Genomic DNA, 22,691 nt, shown 5'->3' with positions numbered 1-22,691 from the left:
TCATCTTTTCACTTTTTATAAGTTACTTTTAATAGATATATCATACAAATATTATATTCATGCGAAAATCACCTAACTGAAAATGAAACTACTGCAAAGTAAAATTTTTAATCTTGCCTCCAGTTTTTTACGCAAGCCGCGCGTTGGCAGGGCCTGTTATATAGTAAGCCATGATATTTCCTCAATATTCTCGGCTGTAGTTTTCGGCAAATTTATTATATATTACTTATCTTACGCGCCGTTCGTTTTTTAAAAACAGAACTGTTTTTTAAAAATTGCGGGATTTCAAATTTTAAAACAAAATGTTTTTTTACAAAAAAGTTCAACGTTTTTTTTGAAATCTATGTTATTTTTTTATGTACGATTAGTAAAATGAATGGTGATAGATTTTTAATATTACTTATAATCTTAGATGTAATTTTATATGCAATATCGTATATAATGACATGTGTTGTTACACTTATGTGCTTTTATATAAACCTTTGTATAATACATATATAGAAAGATTTATTTTTTAAGTTTGATTCTTTACATATATTCTGTTAGTTATCAATTTAGGAATTGTTCAAAATTTACATGTTGAGTTACAAGTCAAAACATATAAGAGTATATATAAATAGTTTATTCTTTAAAAATTGTGGATTTGTCTTACAACAACTATGTCTATTATTGATCCAACAACATGTGGGTTTGCCAAAGTGTTGCATACGAACTTGTATTATCACGAGTAACACTAAAAAAGCAGATAGATCGCTACGCTTTGATGTTTGACAAGCAAATAGAAAACTTTATTGTATCATCAGATGTTCATCGCCGCAACTTTCCTAAAATTAAAACTAAAATTCAATCAATAGCTAAATCAAACAAAACAAACAAGCATACAATATTAGAATCGTTTTCGAGCAATAGTTGGTATAAAATAAAAAAAACAGAAAAATCCTAGCATTCATTTTCAAATTGCAAGGGTTGTATCAGAAATAAAAAATATAAACACCTATTAACATTATTTCCGGTAAAATGCATCAAGTACGGAAGAAAAGCAGCATTAGCACTTTATCAGTCACATTAAGGAAAATCAAAAATGGTAGATAATGCCAAAATTCTTTTAAAAAAAGCTGATGAGTTTAAAAAAAAATTCCCATTCACTCCAATTGAGTGTATAGTGCCATCTATTAATCTACTAATTATATCCAAGATAATTTTATAACTATAATAAAAGATTTTTAAAATTTATTTTTTTATTTAGATTATTTAGAACAGAGATATCGTTTTCTAAACATAAAAAATTGTTCAAAAAAGTCAAAGTTTTGAAACACTTGCATATTCAAAACAACGAGCAAATGTAAAACAAAACACAACTAGAACAAATCATATAGGTTCATATAGTTGGTTTGTCAGTGACTGTTTAACTGAAGTTGAAAATTATGAAGTAGGAACATATATAAATTTTACAAAATTATGACAAAAGTTTCAAATGAAAAATAATCCAGGTGTTTAATGCAGGTCTACCTTTAAATGGTGGTCAAGTAGTTAAAGAATTTCTTAAAAAAAATCGATTTGAACAAATTTGTTTACAAGGGTAAAGGTAAGACCATTATAAGAACTATACGGAAGATCAATGCCACTAAAGTGTCAATGCCAACAGAACCTACAAATGCAAAAATTAAACAAGACATGAAGAAAAAAGTAAGTTCTGGAGATTACACAATAGGAGACCTAATAACTCCACAAAAATTTGAAATAATAAAAATTAATGGCAATAATTCATATGCAAATAGCTTGACTGAGCTTTATGGAAGAAAAATCACTTTAATTGAAATAAGAAAAAAGTTTGCAGAACAACATAAAAAGATTTTCGGTTGCATAGGATTGATGATTTTTAAAATGTATCAAGAGAAAATATAATTTTTGAACTAACTCGAATTAATGAATGCTCAAACAGTAAGGACACAACAACAGAGTTATTGTTACAAAAATTGAAAACTTTTAATTGTAAACACCACATTCAATTATGGCATGATGGATCTACAATTAATAAACATTCTCATGTTTTATTCATAGTCAACTGTTTATATGATCCAGCCATATATTTAAAAGATGATGAGTATTTTAAACAATATAAAGACAAGTTAACGTCCAATCATTAGTTGAAAAACCTGAACTTTATATGTTGGCATGTTGCCGATCTTCTGATGCCCAACTTGTTTAAAAGTTGAAAACTTTTAAACTCAAAAACTAGAAATGAGGACAATCAAATGTTAAAACACCCTAGTATTGAAGGCATTTTATTATTTGACGAGATGCGATTTTTTCATGGTGATGCTCCAGCTTGTCAATTCAAGATAGGTCAACGGGGGAGAATATCCATCTTGGTTGTGTCCCATAAATATTCACCAATCTTCAAATATATCTCATTCATTTTCCCAACCAGTATTAAGTTTTCATGACAGAACTAACAAAATCTTGCGCACTAACTGGAGCAAGAAAATAATATATCAAAATCAAAACAAACTTTATAAAAATTTAAAGAAATATGTAACTATTGACGAGTTACACAAAAGAGGAAAAAGTTTTTATTGTAAAGAAAATAAAAATAGTTTACAAATTAAACTTGACGAAGAAATGCATGGAATTCAAAGACTACCAGCTCTTTTATATCAAGATTATACATCAATTGAAGATTTAAATCTAGATCAATATGAAGTTTTACATTGTAAACCATTGCATGATATAAAAATTCATGTATCAAATTTGTATGATGAAATAGGCAATCGTCTCAGTAAAGATGAGAAAAAATATTTTAAAGAAATGGTTAACTTGTCTTTTGATAACAAAGAGTGTAAACATGGAGTTGATTATAGTAAAAACTTGTTGAAATTATCATTGGTGTTGAGGGATAACATTGATCAACTAGCATATGAACTAATATCTACAATAGTTAATATACAGAGCATTTTATATTGCAATGAATCAATGAGGTCAATAGAAAATATTTTTTTCCTTCATAATCAGAGTTTTCTTCACTTGATATATTTAAAAAAACTAGTAAAAGATAAACCAAATTCAATTACAATGTGAGTTTTGTATGGAAAATACTTACACGCTTTATCTGCTCATGGTCCACAAATGCTAAGAATAGTATCAGAAATCTCATCAAATACTGAAGAAGAAGAACACACTTTTAATGAGTTAAAAACTAATAATAAAACTACAACAAATCACCATAATGATCATGTTATTGTGAATAGCCTTTTACGATTACAGTCGTCATTTATTTAATAAAAAATATTCCAATCAGCAAAAAGATCAACATCAAGTAAAAGTGCCAAACATTTGGATAGAATAAAATCACACATTCCCTTTTGGATAAATAAAAAATACCCATGGGCATGGCAGAGTCCATTAGAAAGAATATCTCACTATATTTGTGAACAATATATAGGGTGGTATGAAACTGATAAGGGAATAACATTTCAAGATGATTCAAGACCACCTAATTCAATACTTCAATTACAACATTTTAGATCATCTTCGCTAAAATTAGAAAAAACTTATTTATCAGAATGTTAGAAGAAATATATTACTAATAAAAAAATAATTCCTGCAGAAAAAATCAAAATTGAAGATGATTTAGGAAATGTCTTTGTAATTTACCCTCATAGTTTTACAAAATTCAAAGGAGAAGAACTTGTAATCCAGACTTCAAATATTGGAGTACCAATAGTAGAGGATGTTGTAAATTGCTACACAGTAAAATAAAATTTTAACGTTTTAACTTAATTACAGTAATTAAGGTAATACCTTATTATTAGTGTTGTGTGTGTGTGTATATATATATAACATTAATTAAACAAAATTTATTTAAAAAGAGTTTGTAAGTTTCATTCTATTTGAGAATTCTTTATGGAAACATTACACTGATAGTACTCTTATTTGTCAGTTATATATAATAAAATAATGTTATTTCAAGTTAAATAAATATGTCTAACGAATTAAAATAATGCAATTTTAAAAATATAATTCTTGCAAGTTTTATGTTTACAGTCTCAAAATTAAGTTGAAAAAAATATTTGGATTGTAACTTAATAACTTTTTTATATTATAAATTTACTGTACCTTTATTAGTAAATGTACAGTTTCTTCAAGGAGAATAATAAGCAACAAGTTTTTTCCATACAAATAAAATTTTAATAACATAAAAATTTTATGTTATTAAAATTTCATTTTTAACTAAAAGAATTATAACTGTTTAATATTAATTTTTTTTTAATATTAATTTTGTTTAATATTAATTTTTTAACTAAGAAGAACTAAAAGTGATTTGTATGGTATATATTGAAATCAATCAAAGGCTTTCTAAAATCAACATATCTAAATATTGAAGTACTTTTATAACAAAAAGTTTTAAGTAACTTGTGTTTAATATAAGTAATACTTTAATTTTATTTAAATTAAAGTATTACTTATATTAAACACAAGTTACTTAAAACTTATTGTTATAAAAGTACTTCAATATTTAGATATAGATATGTTGATTTTAGAAAGCCTTTGATTGATTTCAATATATATCATACAAATCACTTTTAGTTCTTCTTAGTTAAAAAATACCATATTAACCAGTTATAATTCTTTTAGTTAAAAAACACCATTTATATAATAGAAATTATTGACGCCAAATACGGTTTGCACAATCTTAAATTATAAAGTTTCCGATGGAATGCATAATGTTATTAACGAAAATTGGAATGCATAATGTTATTAACGCGGAATGCATAAGTTATTAACGAAAAAACCAATCGAATTTAACAAAAGCCATCGGCTTTTTTTTTTTTTTTTTGAAAAAAACTGGTTTCCCGCCTTAGTACACTTAAGAACTAAACCAAGTTTCCTAACGTGAAGTTAAAATTTTTTTATTATATTGTGCTTTATAAGCACATAATAAATATGGTCCTCCAACATCAAGCGTGAGTTTTAACTTTTTTAAAGAGCTTTTTAAGATAAGTCTGAAAAAACCCGAAGAAAAAACCCGTCCCGAAGAGGTCACTCGTGGGGGGTGGGGAGTGGTGTTATATATATTTTTTTCCTAAAGACCTGAAAAAAAAAGGTCCTTGATATTTAACATTTGCCAACTATACTTCAAAACTTGCCAACAGAAATGCTAAAATGTGCCAACTCAAATGCATATAGGATTGCCAGATGTCCGGTTTTTACGGTAGAGAAATCAGCGCCAAAACTGTAAAAATAACTTTTATAAGTGTGTTCTCCTTTGTGAAACCTGACATCTGGCAACCCTAAATGCATATATACAGCTTTAGAGTATTGGGAGAAGGAGGGGGGGGGGAGAGGAGGAGGGGAAGTGGGAGGAGGTGGGTAGGACGCCCCCTACACCCCCGTTCGGGACGGCCCTGATTGCATTCATATCAGAACTAGACAACTTTCTATCAACCTTGATGTAATCAAATCTTTGTGACTCCATTCTGCAGAAGGCTTCATTGATCTTGTTGAAACTGTAAAAGATCGCCTTTCTCTTTTAAGGGATACAATTTTAAATTAAAAAAACTGCTACTGTGAAATGTGGTTACTTTATACAGTGAGGTAACTTTGGACAAAATTTTGAGTAAAACTCTTTCTAGTAAAAAGACCTTTGCTCAAAGTTTTTGTCCAAAGTTACCCCACTGTCCAAAGTTAACTACATTTCGCTGTATATCAATTTCAATAAAAAGAATTTAATCCAATAACTCTTGTACTTTTGATGATATAAATACAGTTTTAAGGCACATTTTCAAAATGACATTATCCAATGCTGATTGTTATTTTAGTTAGGTCCATACAAGCATTTATTAAGTAATTTATCTTTTAAGAGATCCTAATATAAGTTGTCAGAAGAGATTTAAAAGACAATGGCTTTACCTTTTTATTTTTACATGTAACTTTGTTTTCTATGTACAATTTTTATTTTTTATTTGTCAAGTAATTTTTTCTGTTTTTGAAATCTATAACAATCTAAAATTTCACACTATCATCTAGCTTTTTTTTCGGCATATACATGATCAATATTTTGTCATATGGAATTCCAACATTACAATGGCACAAATAAATAACATTTTTTATTAATAAATAACCAATTTTATTTATTTGATATTGACTGTCAAATTTAATTATTTGAAAGTCAATGTTATTTGTCATAGATTCTTTTTATCCAGATATATTGAAATTCATATTCCACTTACTGAGTCCTTAGTATATTATGGACAAACATTGGGCATCTATCAGTTTCCTGTTTTATTTAGAAATAGCAGTTACAATACTGTTTACAAGTCTGATATTTCAAAAGAGTTAATTTAAACATACCTTATTTTATCTCATCTAAAAATAAATATTATTGAGCTATTATTATTGAAACAATAATAAATAAATTGTAATCACTCAGTAACCAATTGGTTACTGAGTGATTACTGAGGGTTGCAATTACAAATAAACAACTCTCATTTTATGTGGGGTAAAATTTTCTTCAGCTTAAACATTACTTCTTCCAACTTGATTATGCAGACTTTTCATTTTGTAATGAAAGTTATTTAATCCTAAGGACTTGTTGTTATGGTGTTTTTAGAGGCATATTTTTTGAAAGAGTTGCATTAAAATGTATTAAATGCATTAAATGTAACCAAAACGTTAAATGTTTTAATAAATTTTAGAATTAATTTCTATTGAGGTGACATATTTTAACCACACTCACTGGTAGCAATGCTACCAGTGAGTCACAATATAAACTAATACTAAAACTAATACTGATTTATTATAATATTTTGCTTAGAAATAAGCCAAAAATATTTTGCTTAGAAATAAGCCAAAAATTTACTTTTAAATTTTGACCATTAATGAGAGTATGAATCGGCTTAACTGCATAGACTCTATTTATATCTGATAGAGAAAAAAGGAAAATAGGAAAATTTTGAACCATATCCACAAATATGCAAGTGTTTTATATCAGAGTTTTCTTTTTCTAGGTAAGTTACCTTCACCACCTGCCTTAAAACACGCATTTATAAAAATTTATTCCTTGATACACAAAAGACACTTTAAAATATTATTATGATAAAAAAAAATATTTTTATTTAGAAGTTAAACAGATTCAAAACAATTAAGTTTTGTAAAAAGAGATTATTTTTGAACCATTGTTATTTTGAGTTTTTCTACTTATTTTGGAAGTTTTGTCTAATTTTAATCAATCATCAGCAATAAAAAGTGATAAAAAGTTGAAATAAAATGTGTTATATTTTTATTATTATGTTTTTAACAATGCATATGTTTTTTATTTTAGACTTATGTTTCCAAGTTTGTGTTTTTTGTAAAAATTCAGTCAGGTATGAAAAATATCCAAAATTAATAGTAGTACACAATATTAAGTTAAAAGTTGTACAGTATTGTATGTTTAGTGAATATATACACAGACACACAGACAAACACAAATATATATATATATATATATATATATATATATATATATATATATATATATATATATGTATATATATATATATAATTTACGCTATTTATACTTATAATTGTTAAGCTACCAACTTGCTTAAAGCATTGAAAAGTTATTTACTGTTTATTACATGATTTTTATTTACTAGAGTGCCACTTAACAATATCTGCACCAAAAATCTGTTCAAATTTCTATTTATTTTTATTGTATTATTTTATATATAGCTTGCTTCCGGGGGCTTCAGTACATACATTGACTAACAAATAGCCTGACTCCCAGCGGAGTGCTCCTACATTGACTAAGGGTTTGGGATGAAGCAGCTATATTTTCTTTAATTATTCTTTATTTTTTCTTTTAAAAACGCCATATGCTATAAAGATAAGCAAAACTAGTGAGCAAATGCTCAACTAAACCAGCAATACAATATAGAAAAAATTTTCAATAAAAAATATTTGGGGGGGTTGCTACAGACCTTTGAATATTAAATTGTTCCCTAATATTATCAAGAAAAATGTTTTTTAAAAACATATCATGTTCGGTCTCAAACAAAGCAATAATATATAAAAATTTCAAAAATAATCATCATTTTAAAAAACATCGATAAAAATAATTACAATAAAAAAATCATGTTAAATTCCCTATTTTTTGTTTTTAGTTCAAAAATGTCATTAAAATCTGTTCACTAAAATCTACAATATTAACTTAATTATAAAATGATTAATATTTTTGAGATTTTTATATAATTTCGCTTTGTTTGAAACCCAACCTGACATATTTTTTTTGATAATAATAGGGACTAATTTAATGTTCAAGGGTCCGTAGCAACCCCTCAAAATGTTTTTTATTGAAAAATTTTTAAAATCCAGTATTATATTGTTATATAGAACACATTCAAGGGGTGCCATCAGACATTTTCAAAAAAAAGTTGTTTTTAGAAGCACCCTAATATATATAATATATATATATATATATATATATATATATATATATATATATACATATATATATATATATTATATATATATATGTTATATATATACATATTATATATATATATATATATATATATATATATTTTGTATATATATATATAATTTATATATTTTTTATTTTATTTTTTTATTTTATAAATCTTTGATTAAAATTGAATAGCATTACAAGTAATGAATTGTACAATTTTAACTGTCCTTTAATATTAATAGTTTGCTAAGAATACAGGGGAGGAACATATTATTTATGCATTGAAAATGCAGTAGAGCTTCCAATATTGCTTGGGAGGTAGAGGTCAATGACGCCATCACGAAGGATACAGAGGTATTTTTGAATAAAAGTTCTTTTTGAGTATATTAATACAGATCCTGTCAAGTAACTCTTTAATGTCAAAAATAATATTGAAGCTGCATGAATTAGTTCCAATAATTTACAGGGCATTTTTATGAAAATGTTGGATCTCTCTTTTTGCAGCAGCACTGCACAAAGTGATAATAGGAGCACTATATAACTTGTTTGCGGAATTAAAAATGGCAGACGTGTTTGTAAAGTTTTAATCATTGATATAATAATATTTGAAATAAAGAATTTTTATAATTTGGAAGCTTAAAATCCATTCATTCAAAAGTCGGATTTTATTTTCATCAAAACTTGAAATTCATAACTTCAAAACTTGAAATTCTGAACTTTAAAACTTGGAATTCAATCATTTAAAAGTTGGAAACTAGAGAAGACTACTTGGGTGATAAATCCAATTTATTGAATGAAAAGATCTAATCAGATAAGCAGAAAAGAAGGATGAACTAGTAGAGAAACTAAAGTATCAAGAAAATATCAAGAAGATTCTTTTTCTTTTTTCTTTTTTTTTTTTTTTTTTCTTGCTATCTCTGAGTATTTGTTATTTGAGACCATTTGTTTTTTGGAAGTGTTAGCTTGTTTACTAATTTTTTATTTCAATTTTCATTTATTTTTAATTTTTAACTACTTAATTACTTATTGTTCTGGATTATTATAAGTGTATTTATATTTAGTGTACTACCTTTATATTCATTTATCATACTACTTCCATGATATCTTGATATGTATATTGGCATGATGTTGTTGCTTATATGCTAAAATTACTCGTTTTTCTTTTTTAAAGTACTGTTTATTGCTATTTTTTATTATAGTTATTGCTTTTTGGTACTTTTTATTATAATTGTTGTTGTATTTAGTACTTTTTGTTGTATTTGTTGTATTACTTGTATTACTTGCTTTGTTGTATTGTTGTATTACTATTTTGCTGTATTTGTACGTAGTTGCTAATGTTTTATGTTATGTATTATAGCTACTGTATTATTATCTCTCATCTCCTTGAGTTTATAATTTTTCATTACTGTTTACAAGCTATATTTCATCTAACAAACTCCATTTTTTTCTAAGATCATAAATTACTAAATATAACCAAATTGTTTTAAAATCATAATACCTCGCTATGCCATCTAAGACTATTCAATTTGGATCTTGTTCTGACCTTAAGCTTGACCAAACATTATCACAAAAGAATACTAATTTACAATATTCTCTTGACACTACATCAAGTCCACAAAATTCAACTTCAGATCTAAATAATCCTCAAGATTCAATTAATTGTAAATACTATGACACCATAGATTTCAATAAAAAAGTTAATCCTAATTCAGATCTTTATATTCATCTCAACATAGCTTCTTTACCATATCACATTGATGATCTCTGCAGCTTTATTAGCACTCTTAATACATTACCTTTGGCAATAGGTATTACTGAGTCAAATTTATATGTAAATGATTCAAATATAACAAGCATATCTATAAATGGTTTTAACATTGAGCATTGTCCCACTGAGGCTAAAAAAGGGGGTGCTCTTCTATATCTAAACTCTAATTTAAACTACATAGTTCGCAACGACCTAAAGATCTACTCTTTCAAATATCTTGAATCCATTTTTGTTGAAATTATAAAGCCTCACTTAAAAAATATAATAATTGGCTGCATGTATCGACATCCATCTATGAATCAAGACGATTTCACTAATAATTATTTAACTCCACTATTAGATAAGCTAAATATTGAAAAAAAAAGTATTTTACTTATGGGGGATTTTAATATGGATATACTAAAATATAATGAATCAAATCCTATATCTAGCTACCTTGACTCGCTTATTTCTTTTTCACTACATCCTGTTATTACTCTACCGACACGCATAACAGCTAAATCACAAACACTTATTGATAACATCTTTATAAACTTTAATTCACCTGACCAAATCTCTGGCAATCTTACTATCTCAATATCTGATCATATGGCTCAATTTATCTGCATTCCAAGAAAAACTAATCACCCTAAAAAAAGTAAATTCTACAGGCGATGCTTCAAGAACTTTAACAAAAATATATTTATTGAAGATGTTTCCAACATTAACTGGGCCCTTTATATTAAAAAAGATGATGATGTAAATCAATCTATCAGTTTTCTTTTAAAGACATTTGAAAAAATATTAGACCAACATGCTCCATACAAAAAACTAACTAAGCAGCAAATTAAACTTAAATCAAAACCATGGATCACCAATGGCATACTTAAATCTATTTCTATTAAAAACAAACTATATAAAAAACACACAAAATGTAAAGATATTAGTACTAAAAATGAGCTGTTTTCTAAATTTAAGTTTTATAGAAACAGAATCAGCAATCTACTAAAAAGTAGTAAAAAATCTTATTACACAACCTATTTTAGTAAAAACTTAAACAATATTAAGAATACTTGGAAAGGGATAAAAGAAATCATTAACATAAAACCTTCCTACTATAGTTCAACTCTCAAACTTAAATTGAAAGAAAATATTATAACAGATCCAACTACTGTATCAAATATATTAAACAACTTTTTTGTTACTATCCAAAACAAACTTCAAAACAAAAACATACCTTCAACATCCAAGTTTACTGACTATTTCAACTCTCCAAATTCTAATACGTTCTTTATTGATCCTGTCACAGAGAATGAAATCTCTGGTCTTATTAAAACCACTCTTAAAACTGGAAAAAGCTTTGGTCCTAATAGCCTTCCTACATTCCTTCTTAAACTTATTCCAGACATAATTTCTAAACCTCTCAGTATTATTATAAATAACTCATTTCAAAAAGGTTTATTCCCAGATGCTTTCAAAGTTGCTAAAGTCATTCCAATATTTAAGAAAGGTTCTATAATGGATATGTCTAACTACCGACCTATCTCTCTTCTTTCAAACCTAAGCAAACTCTTTGAAAAAGCTATGCATAAGAGGCTCTATGCATTTTTGAATAAATTTAAATGCCTTTACAAACACCAGTATGGGTTTCGTGCTAATCATTCCACGACTCACTCACTTATAAAAATAACTGAGTCAATTAGAAAAGCTCTTGATAATAAAAACTTTGCATGCGGTGTCTTTGTAGATCTACAAAAAGCTTTTGATACAGTAGATCATTCTATCCTACTCAAGAAATTAGAATATTATGGAATCAGAGGAATACCTCTTAAATGGTTTACCTCCTATCTTCACAACAGATCTCAGTTTGTCTCAGTCGGTGACTCAAAATCTACTCAAATAAAATGTTCCAACGGTGTTCCTCAAGGCTCAGTATTAGGACCACTACTTTTTCTTCTCTATATTAATGACCTCAATAACTCAATTAAGTATGCAACTCCTTACCACTTTGCTGATGATACTACCTTGCTCATTATCAACAAATCTTTAAAAAAAATTAACAAATACATTAATCATGATCTTGCCAATTTAATTCAGTGGCTTCGCTCAAATAAGCTTTCCCTCAACTGTAACAAAACTGAACTGGTCATATTCAAATCTAAAAAAACAAAAATCAATAAAAATTTAAACTTCAGATTAAGTGGCCAGAAAATCATTCCTGTAAACTCAATCAAATATCTTGGAATTATAATTGATTCCAACCTATCGTTTGTATCCCACCTCAAAGACTTAGCCTTAAAATTGAGCAGATCAAATGGAATGCTGGCTAAAGTTCGCCATTATGTCAATCTGAAAGCATTGTTAAACATATATCATGCCATTTTTGGCTCGTATATACGATATGCTTGTCAAATATGGGGACAATCTCAACAGCAAGAAGTTTTAAGGATATCTCATCTTCAAAACAAAGCTTTAAAAATAATACATTTTCAGAATTACAAATCCAATCCTAATGTGCTTTATCTTACTTCTAAGATCCTTAAACTATGTGACCTTGTTCGATTCTTGAATTGCCAGTTTGTCTGGAACCACCAACACAAAAACCTACCTCTTACCTTCAACAATTTCTTCCCAAAAAATGCAAATAACCGATACTATCTTCGATCAACTGATAATCTCAATCTTGCAGTCTTAAATCATCGTTCTGTTACTTATGGATATAAGTCCATAAAAAACCAAAGTATAAAATCTTGGAATAACCTTCCCTATGACCTAAAAGCTCTTCATTCAATTTATGTTTTTAAGAGTAACCTATTCCATTCCTTCCTAATCAAATACAGTTTATAAATCCAATGATATGTGTATATATGTATAAGTGTTTGTGATAAGCTCATGTGAATAAGTGTGAGTGTATATGTATGTAAGTGTATATGTATACATGGATGTGTATGTGTGTATGTATATGTTTGTATATATTTATATGTGTATATATATGTGTGCGTGTGTATGTAAGTATATATATTTATATATATATATATTTGTGTGTGTGTGTATGTGTATGTATATGTATGTATATATATATATATGTGTATATGTATATATATATATGTATGTATGTATGTATGTATATATATATGCATTTATATATGTGTGTGTGTGTATATATGTGTGTATGTGTATGTATATATATGTATATGTGTATGTATGTGTGTGTATATATATATGTGTCTATATATGTGTGTATGTAACATAATGTGTGTATGAACATAATTTTATATTCTAATATTTTCATAATTACTGTCGTGTAAGGTTTTTATATAACCAACTTTATTAATATATTTGATTATCTATTTGAGTTTGTAAATCACAGTATAGTATAAATCACATTAATAAAATATGATAATAATATAAATCACATTAATAAAAGGTGTATGTGTGTGACTAATACTAAATGACTATTATTCTTTTTATGATTATTGTAATTATTTTTATTGTTGTCATTTTATTTTTATTATTATCATTATACTCTTATCATTGTATTGTTAGTATTGTTACTACTACCACTCTTATTATTATCATTATTAGTATTTTACTCCTTTAACTTTTAATGTTTGCTTTGTTACAGCTGTGGACGATTATTACTATTAACATTAACAATATATTTAGTAGCATTTATTTACAAGGTTTTTACTTAAGATTAGTACATGTACTATTTGTAAACTTCCGTGAATGTAACAACTATTTCAGAATATATATGAATTGATTGATTGAATTGATTGAATTGATTATATCAAGTGGCTAATAGCGTAAGATCGGTAGACCTGTAAAAGGTTTGGCTGAGTGTGTCCAATATGCTTAAGACGTTTGAGCAGATATTTGCGGCTGCTGACTATTTCAAGTTCAGTATATTGAGTACAATGAATGGTAAACCTTGAATTTTGGAGCAATTGGGAATAATTCTTATGATTTTAGATTTCGGGCCATTAAGTTTCATTCCGTTTACCTTAGACTAAAGAGCGATGCCATCAACAATGGATTGAGGTAGGTTGGTAGGAACTTTATCATTAATTATATAGGTCAGTATGTCATCAGCATATTTTTTGAGGATGGTTTCAGGTGGAAGATAGATGTTAATGTTGGAAATAAATAGAATGAACAGGATTGGACCTAGAACACTACCCTGAAGTACACCTGCTTCGATACATTTCCAGTCAGTGGTGTGATCATTTGTTGTAATTCTTTGTGGACGGTTAGATAAGTAAGTTGCGATCCAAGAGGTGAGCCAGCTAGGTAGAATGTTCACTAACTATAACAGTATCTTGTCATGACTGACAAGATCAAAAGCTTTTTCGAAATCAAAGAATATTGCATAAATTGATTTATTGTTATCTTTTGCATGACTCCAGTCCTCTATAATTTGAATAATAGCGTCCATCATACTTCGGCCTGGGAGGAAACCGAACTGTTTGTTTGAGACCCATAAGTGCTTGGTGTGATGGACAATGAATATGGTAATAATGCGTTCAAAAACTTTACATAATGCGGATGTAATGGCAATTGGTCGATAGTCATTAGAAAAGTATGGGTTAGATATTTTTGGAATCGGTTTTATGTTTGCTGATTTCTATTGGTCAGGTAGGTAACTGTTTTCTATGAGGTGGTTGAATAGGATGCAGAGTGATGAGGCGATTTCAAAGTGAGCAGATTTGAGTAAAAATGGAGAGAGATCATCTGGTCCTGAGGAACCTGGTTTGAGTTTGCTGAGTTGGTTGGCAATGTTATTAAGGGTAAAAATGGGCATAGTAGGTGGGTTTGCCTCTCGGTTAATGAAGCATGAGAGGCTGGGTTGTTTCTTGCCAGTCCAAACATTTTGAAAATGATCATTTAATTGGTTTGCTAGTGTCTCAGAGATAGGGGTGGTGATTTGACCTTTATCAGCAAGACTGATTTCTTGTCAAAAATCTGTTTTTCCAGTAGTGAAATGTTATGCCTGTTATAGGTTCTCTTTCTTTTGGTAATTAGTTTACTAATTGGATTTGCAAGTGCTTTCCACTTTTTGTAGTACCCGGAGAAAAAGAGTTGTTGACGCTCTTTTATAAGGCCTTGAATATGTGGTGTCATCCAAGGCTTAGGGTTAACGAGCGTTGTTGGTTTTAGAGGTTGGCAGATGTCTTGGGCAGAGAGTATAGAATGATAAAAGTTGTTGCAAGCAACTTGTATTTCACACGGTGAATCAACTAAGATTTTAATATTGGTAGATCGTATTAGTGTAACAGTGTCAGTAATTCTACCTGATCGGTAAGCAACCTTGTGGGGAACCGGGCGAGTAGATTTATAGAGATTTAGAGGAGGTTGACTAACTACAACAAGGTGATCTGAATTACTAAAACAAGGAAAGGTATTCGACACATAGCATTTAGGGGCGTTACTCAAGATGATGTCAAGAATAGATGTTTTTCTGGTGGGGTGTGTATTGAGATGAGTGAGTTGGTGAGAATGACAAATAAAATCAGTAGGGCAGCCATTTAGATCTCCTGCATGAAATATTAGTGGTTTGTTGCCGATTGTGCAACGAGTTATGGCTGGTTCAATGAGTTGTGCAAGTTGATAAGATGCATTGCGCTGCTCACTTTTAGACCAAACCAGGATATAGGCACATATAACTAGGCAAGAAGAGTATCCTCAGGGGAGTAATTTTGGGTACACACAAGCGATTGTTAGTTCGATTTCTTGTTTAGGCACCAAGTTAAAGGAGTAGTCTGTATTTAATTTTATTTTTTCTATCTTATCTGAGTATTTTTTGTTTATGAATATAACAGTACCACCACCCATGCAATCTTGACGTTCAGTGCTTATGCAAGTGTAATTATTATAGATTTGAGAAAGAATAATTTGCTTACAGCTGGGGTTAAGCCAGGTTTCAGTTAAACAGGCAATGTCAATGTTGGTATGTATGAGAAATTGATTAAAAATCTCAATTTTGTTACAGAGTGAGCGCATATTAGTGGTACAGATGGTTGGTAAGCGATTGGTGTTGAGATTATTGCTAGTTAGTTGGAGTGGAGCGAGAAGTAAGGACACTGCGGATCTTGATGATTGCTCCATCGCGAATGCCCCAGTGATTTGTGTTAAGACGCTTGGAGAAACTAATATCATCATTGGTAAGGCCTATAACGTTTAGGATCTCTGTAATGCAGGGTAACGCTGATGGTTGTGTTTGGGTGACATTTGCTATGGACATTGGTTCTGGGACACCAAATATTATTATATTCTTTTCACATTTCGCTTGGGGATTCGACATGGGCTTGACCGATTTGTGGCAATGTGTTTGGCTTGTTTCTGATAATATTACTCCAGAATGGCTGGTGGGGGCTTGATTGGGTAGCTGATTGAGAGTTGATTGAGAGTTTTCTGTTCTGAAATGATTGAGAGTTTTCTGTTCTGAAATGATGTAAATGAGCTCCATTATCCAGATATGGAGGTGTGCGATAAACGGTGCTAAGTTTTTAATGGCTGAGTAACCATTTGCATCAATTTTATTAACCATAATACCTTGCACAAGATGAAAGAATGTTAAATTATGTGCTTTCTTTATATTGCTGTGATGGTGGTAGGGCTACCACCTTGGATAACAGTGGATTACCTCCCAGTTGAGAAATATTTAATATATATATATATATATATATATATATATATATATATATATATATATATATATATATATATATATATATATATATATATATATATTATACCTTATTACACAGGGACTAAAAAGTTTCAGTATGTGTTTTTTTTTGTTTTTTTTTAAAACATTAAAAAATCAATTAAATATTTAAACAAGTTTTTTTTAAAAAAAAAATTTTTAAAGAATAGTTAAAAGAATAAAGAATGAAAAATAATTAAATAAAAATACATAAATTTAAATGAAGAATATTAATTAGATATATTTTTTCACATTAGATTTTGTCTGTGTTTAACCAAAATGGAGAAACAAATGCAGTTATAAAACTTTATTAGAAGCATGGATTGAGCACTTTGCTTTATAGAATACACTTAAAATTATATATATATATATATATATATATATGCGGTAGTGGTGTAGTGGTAGTGTGCTCGCTTCATAAGCGAGAGGTTCCGAGTTCGATCCCCACCACGTCCCTGGTAGTACCGCGCTCAACTTGTTTCTCCGCGCAGCGGCCTTGTTCGTCAAGGTTCGTGTTTTGGAGTTATAGAGTTGAGAGAGGGTTATAACCACAATTAAGTAGCCTCCTCATCTGTAGTGGCCTTCTGGGCCTTGGGGAGGTGAAATAACAAAAAAAAAAAAAAAAAATATATATATATATATATTTCTATCTATCTATCTATATCTATCTATCTATATCTATATCTATATCTATCTATCTATATATATATATATATATATATATATATATATATATATATATATATATATATATATATATATATATATATATATATAAATATATATATATATATATATATATGTAATTTTAAATGTATTCTACAAAGTAAATGTATGTATGTATTAAATGAAATATGACAACAGTATATATAAAAAAAAGGCAAATAAAAAAATTTGTTAACAGTGAGAACAAATACAACTGAGTATAGGGTTCAATATTTAGCAAATAGAGCCACTAAAGACGTAAGATTATGAGAAAAATCATTATTATAGATAAAGAGCAACACAGGATCAAAATGAAACCTTGTAGTACCTTAACAGGGGAAAAAAAAAAAGAATTTTCTATAAAAGATTTATTATTGTGGTTAGCGAAAAATGGTTAAAAAGTATTGAAACTTTTTCTAGATAAATAACATGAGTAAATTTTATGAAGAAAAAAGCATGCTAGACTTTATAATGGCTTATTGAACACCTTTGATTAAATCACCTTTGGACTAGAATCTTTGAATGAAATAGAATCTTTTTGTTATAATTTTTAATTAGGAAGCAGCAAAATGTGAGAATTGAAACCTGGTTGTCAAATTGTAAGTTATTAGACAAGATAAGGTTCTAGATAAAGCGGTAGTGGTAGAGCGGTCGCTTCATAAGCAAGAGGTTCCGAGTTCGATCCCCACCACGTCCCTGGTAGTACCGCGCTCAACTTGTTTCTCTGTGCAGTGGCCTTGTTGGTCAAGTTTTGTGTTTCAGAGTTATAGAGTTGAGAGAGGGTTATAACCACAAATAAGTAGCCTCCTTGTCTGTAGTGGCCTTCTGGGCCTTGGGGAGGTAAATTAACAAAAAAAAAAAAAAGATATTTAGTAATTGAAGACTCAAAATAGAAGTAAAAAAAAAGAAAGATTGTTAGATAGTTAGGTAGAGGTCAAAGCAACCGCAACCCTGAGAGTTTTTCAAAAAACCACAGGTTCAGTTAAATATTCAATTGCTTATTTTAAGTCTATTAAAAAAAGTTTCAAAAAAATCTTGTTACACTGTGGCATGAGGTAACAGTATTAAGATTAAGTGTAAACAATTTTAAAATGTTAGTGATTCTACCATTGATTGACTCATCAACAATTATTGATTCTACCATTGCTTGATTCATCAAAAATTATTAATTCTACCATTGCTTGATTCCTCAACAGTTATTTTTTAATTTCTTGCTGAGAATTACTGTTCAACTTCTTCAGACTCTCACAGTGTTACAAGATTGTGTCTAAAGCTGTAGAAAAAGATCTAAGTAAATGATTTGACAGGAGTCAAATATTTTACCATTTCCAAATGAAATTTTAAGTTCATCACTAACAAATTACTTAGCTTCTTAGTTAGTAAATAGCTCGTGTCTATCTGTTTCCTAATATTATCAAAACTGCGAATAATCAAGTCATTGTAGTGCACATAATATTTTGTATCTTGCACTGATAACATTTTTTTTGAAAAAAACAAATTCGCTTTAAATGGTTTAAGTAGAAAGTTTTCAATATTTTCTGGTTTTTAGTTATTTTTTAGTTTTCCTATTTTGCTAAGCTAGAGATTTTGTTATAGTATTTTGCAAGAAGAAGGTTTTTTAGAAGAAGTGTATTTGAAGAAGAAGGTTTTGTTAGACACTTTAAAGATTTTAAGTTTCGAACAACAAATAAAGCCTGTTTCTCAGGAAGAGTGTGGTCATTAAATTCAAGAAATCATTTAAAAGGAAAGAACATTTGAATTAGCTTTGCCTTATCTTTGGAAAAGTTAGTAAGCTTAGACTCATGCAAGAAAAATGAAATGACTAGCTCAAGGTAATAGTAAAAATTGCAATTTTGAATTTGATGTAGAAGTAGCACGATATCTATTGAAACTTTTAAAAATTAAAGGATGACAACCATCAACTCTGAAATAAAAAAAAAAATTTACATTTGATTTTGGAGAAAATGAATTTGAATCGATATGGCGAATATCAATTCAATAATAATCAATTCAATAATAATAACAATAATATGTTGAACTAAAATTTAAAATCTTCTGCTAAAAAACTTTTTATCTTATTTTAACAATGATCCAAAACACCATGCTAAAAGAACAACAACTACAACAACAACAAGCTATTTATTTTCTGTAAATCATTTTTACAATAGTTTTGATAATAATAATAATAACAATAATAATAGTATTAATAATAATACATTATAATAATATAAGATTAAAAAAAAGTTTAATATAAATTATAGTAATAGTAATAATAAGTATGTTTACAATAATTATAATGAAAAAATAATAATAATAACTAATATTATAATGGTAGTTATGAGCATAAAATTATGATAATAAGTTAATGATTTATTAAGGATGGTGTCACTCATACAGAAATCTGATCAAAGGAGTGACACCAATTTTTAAACATAATATAAGTAATAATAAGCAAAGACATGCATTGAAACATATGGGCCGTAAACACGTAGATTAAAGTACATGGAACATACATTAAAACAAACATGTAGAAATCATAATTTGCAGGTTTTAATAATAAAAAAAAGAAAAAAAGAAACAAAAAGTACTGATGATAATTGTAGTAAAGACGAAAAGAAAATTAAAAAGATATTTTAATTGTAAGGATAATATGGCTAAAAGTTAGAATAAAAAGTTTTTCCGAGTTTTTTTTAAATTGATACTGTTTAAATGGAGTAAAGGTATTTTAGGATATAGTTTTTTGGACTCATTCAAAATGCATGCATTTTGAATGAGTCCATGCAGGCTTCTGTTCCATTCACAGACGCACTGAGAAAACAATAGAACTTTTACCATACTTCTGGGTTTTAAAAGATGACATTTAGTTTTCCATTGTGTATATTTTTAGTAGAGTAGAATATAAAGTCTACTTTCTGTGAACAAGTTTTTTTTTTTTTTTTTTTAGTTCACCTTCCAAGGCCCAGAAGGCCACTACAGATAAGGAGGCTACTTAATTGTGGTTATAACCCTCTCTCAACTCTATAACTCCGAAACACGAACCTTGACGAACAAGGCCGCTGCGCGGAGAAACAAGTTGAGCGCGGTACTACCAGGGACGTGGTGGGGATCGAACTCGGAACCTCTCGCTTATGAAGCGAGCGCTCTACCACTACACCACTACCGCACTAAGTTTGTGATAGGAGATGGTAAGTTTTTATTTAAGGAATCAAAAACAAAAAGAAGATTAGCATACTTTGCTAGCACTGGAAATGTTGGAATGAAAATTTTTTTGAAGGACTTCGATGTATCTGATTTAATTGGTTGAAAGTTTATTATTCTAATGGGTTGACGCTGTGATGATAGCAACTTGTTAATGCGATAGTTTCCAACTTGACCCTAAACTTGACAGAATAATGCATAGTAAATATTTTTAAGTGTAACTTTATTGACATAATGACAAATTATTGAAAGCATACCGTTAGGTCAAGTTTCTTGCTTAGTTCATTAATATGAAAGTTCTATGAAAGATTGCAATCAATTAATACGCCAAGATACCTAATAACTCTTGAAGGATATAGCCGATATTTAATAACTCTTGAAGGATATAGTTTATTAATAATTTTGATTTTGATTTCAGCAAGACTAAACTCCTTTTTGTTAAAATGTTTTAGAATGCCCTCACAGAACCCTAATATGAAATTTATAAAGCCTTTATGTACTTTTTAAGGAATTTATGTACTATTATAAAAAATATAAGTAATATATCAAATACTTAAAATATCCGAAAGGTTTTGTTTTTTAGTTATTTTAACAAACAAATTTGACATTTTCAGCAAACTGGCAGGAGGTCAGTGCAAACTGAGCTTTAATGATCCACACCACTTTATATCCTATTTAGCCATCTCATAGAAAAACAGTTACCTCTTTGATCAATGAAAATCAATAAATATAATACCGATTTCTAAAATTACTAATAGATACTTGTCCAATGACTATTCACAATAAATTTCACACCGAGCACATCTGGGACTTAAACAATCATTTTGGTTTCCTTCCCAGCTTTAGATCAATGAATGTTATTATTTAAGTTATAAAGGACTGGAGTTATGCTAAAGAAAGTTACAAGTCAATATTTGCAACATTTTTAGATTTTGCAAAAGCATTTGATTTTGTTAATCATGACATGTCACTATTAAAGTTAATGAGTGTTCTACCTAGATTTAGATTGAATATCACTTCACGTCAAATATCATATCAGTTATATAAACAATAATTATATACTATTATATATATACTGAACAGTTTAATTATTTTTTGAGTAAAATACTACATAATTGGATTATTTTTTGATGATATATAGTTAAGCAAAAGAGTATTGCTTTATCGGTTTCAATCGGACTCACAATATTTTAGAAATGTTGATTCACAATATTTTAGAAATGTTGACTCACAATATTTTAGAAATAGCTAAAAGAAATAAATAAAGACCGAAGTTAATTAAATTTAATTTTTTGTTTTCGATATATATAAATTTAAGGTAATTTATTTTTAAGTTTTTATGCAATTCTATACTAAAGATCAGTAACAGAAGTGACAGATTCAGGCTTAAACAAATTAACTCCACCTTACTTTGTAACTTAAATATAATTCTGGACATACTAATTGTATATGCAGGATTATATTTAAGTTATATAAAGAAATGCAAAGAAAGATTTAAAAGCTATATAATATATAAATAAATTTAAAATAAATATGTAAGTATAGTAATTATTTATGAAGCAAACAAGTTTTTTATAAATCTTAAATTTAAAGCTTTAAATAAAATGATTTGTGGTCTCAGCAATGATGCAAAATAATTAATGATGTAACAATATAATTTTTGGAAACAAAAAATGCACATGTTTACAAGTAGTTCCATGCCTCTGATAAATGCTTTCAGAAATAAAATAGTAGCTATTTTTGCATTCATTTTCTGAGAAGTTTGATTTATCAAGTCATCTATGTTTAATTAACATATTTAGTTTTAAGCTTATCTTTTATCATATTTGTTAATCTTATTTATAACAATTTTTTTTGGCAATTTAAAGTTGCATTTTAGGAACATG

The 22,691-nt window shown here is 28.3% G+C and overlaps 1 protein-coding gene and 1 long non-coding RNA gene across 2 annotated transcripts in view; one reads left to right on the top strand and one right to left on the bottom strand.

Annotated features, from left to right (window-relative positions):
* The window catches only part of LOC105847748 (uncharacterized), a 121,896-nt gene that overhangs the window by 7,491 nt on the left and 91,714 nt on the right, over nucleotides 1-22,691 (top strand). Inside the window, exon 2 of the mRNA XM_065804162.1 lies at nucleotides 7,322-7,364. Within this exon, the coding sequence (XP_065660234.1) occupies nucleotides 7,322-7,364 (43 nt within the window). The remainder of the gene's footprint in view (nucleotides 1-7,321; nucleotides 7,365-22,691) is intronic.
* Nucleotides 608-4,314, bottom strand: LOC136084060 (uncharacterized). The gene is made up of 2 exons (XR_010640300.1): nucleotides 4,117-4,314; nucleotides 608-3,743 (listed from the first exon to the last, which is right to left on the bottom strand). It is a non-coding gene; the product is annotated as an uncharacterized LOC136084060 (long non-coding RNA).

This window comes from Hydra vulgaris, chromosome 08 (assembly GCF_038396675.1).
Source record: "Hydra vulgaris chromosome 08, alternate assembly HydraT2T_AEP".
In the NCBI taxonomy this organism is placed as follows: domain Eukaryota; kingdom Metazoa; phylum Cnidaria; class Hydrozoa; order Anthoathecata; family Hydridae; genus Hydra; species Hydra vulgaris.
This window is presented reverse-complemented; position numbering and strand designations above follow the sequence as displayed.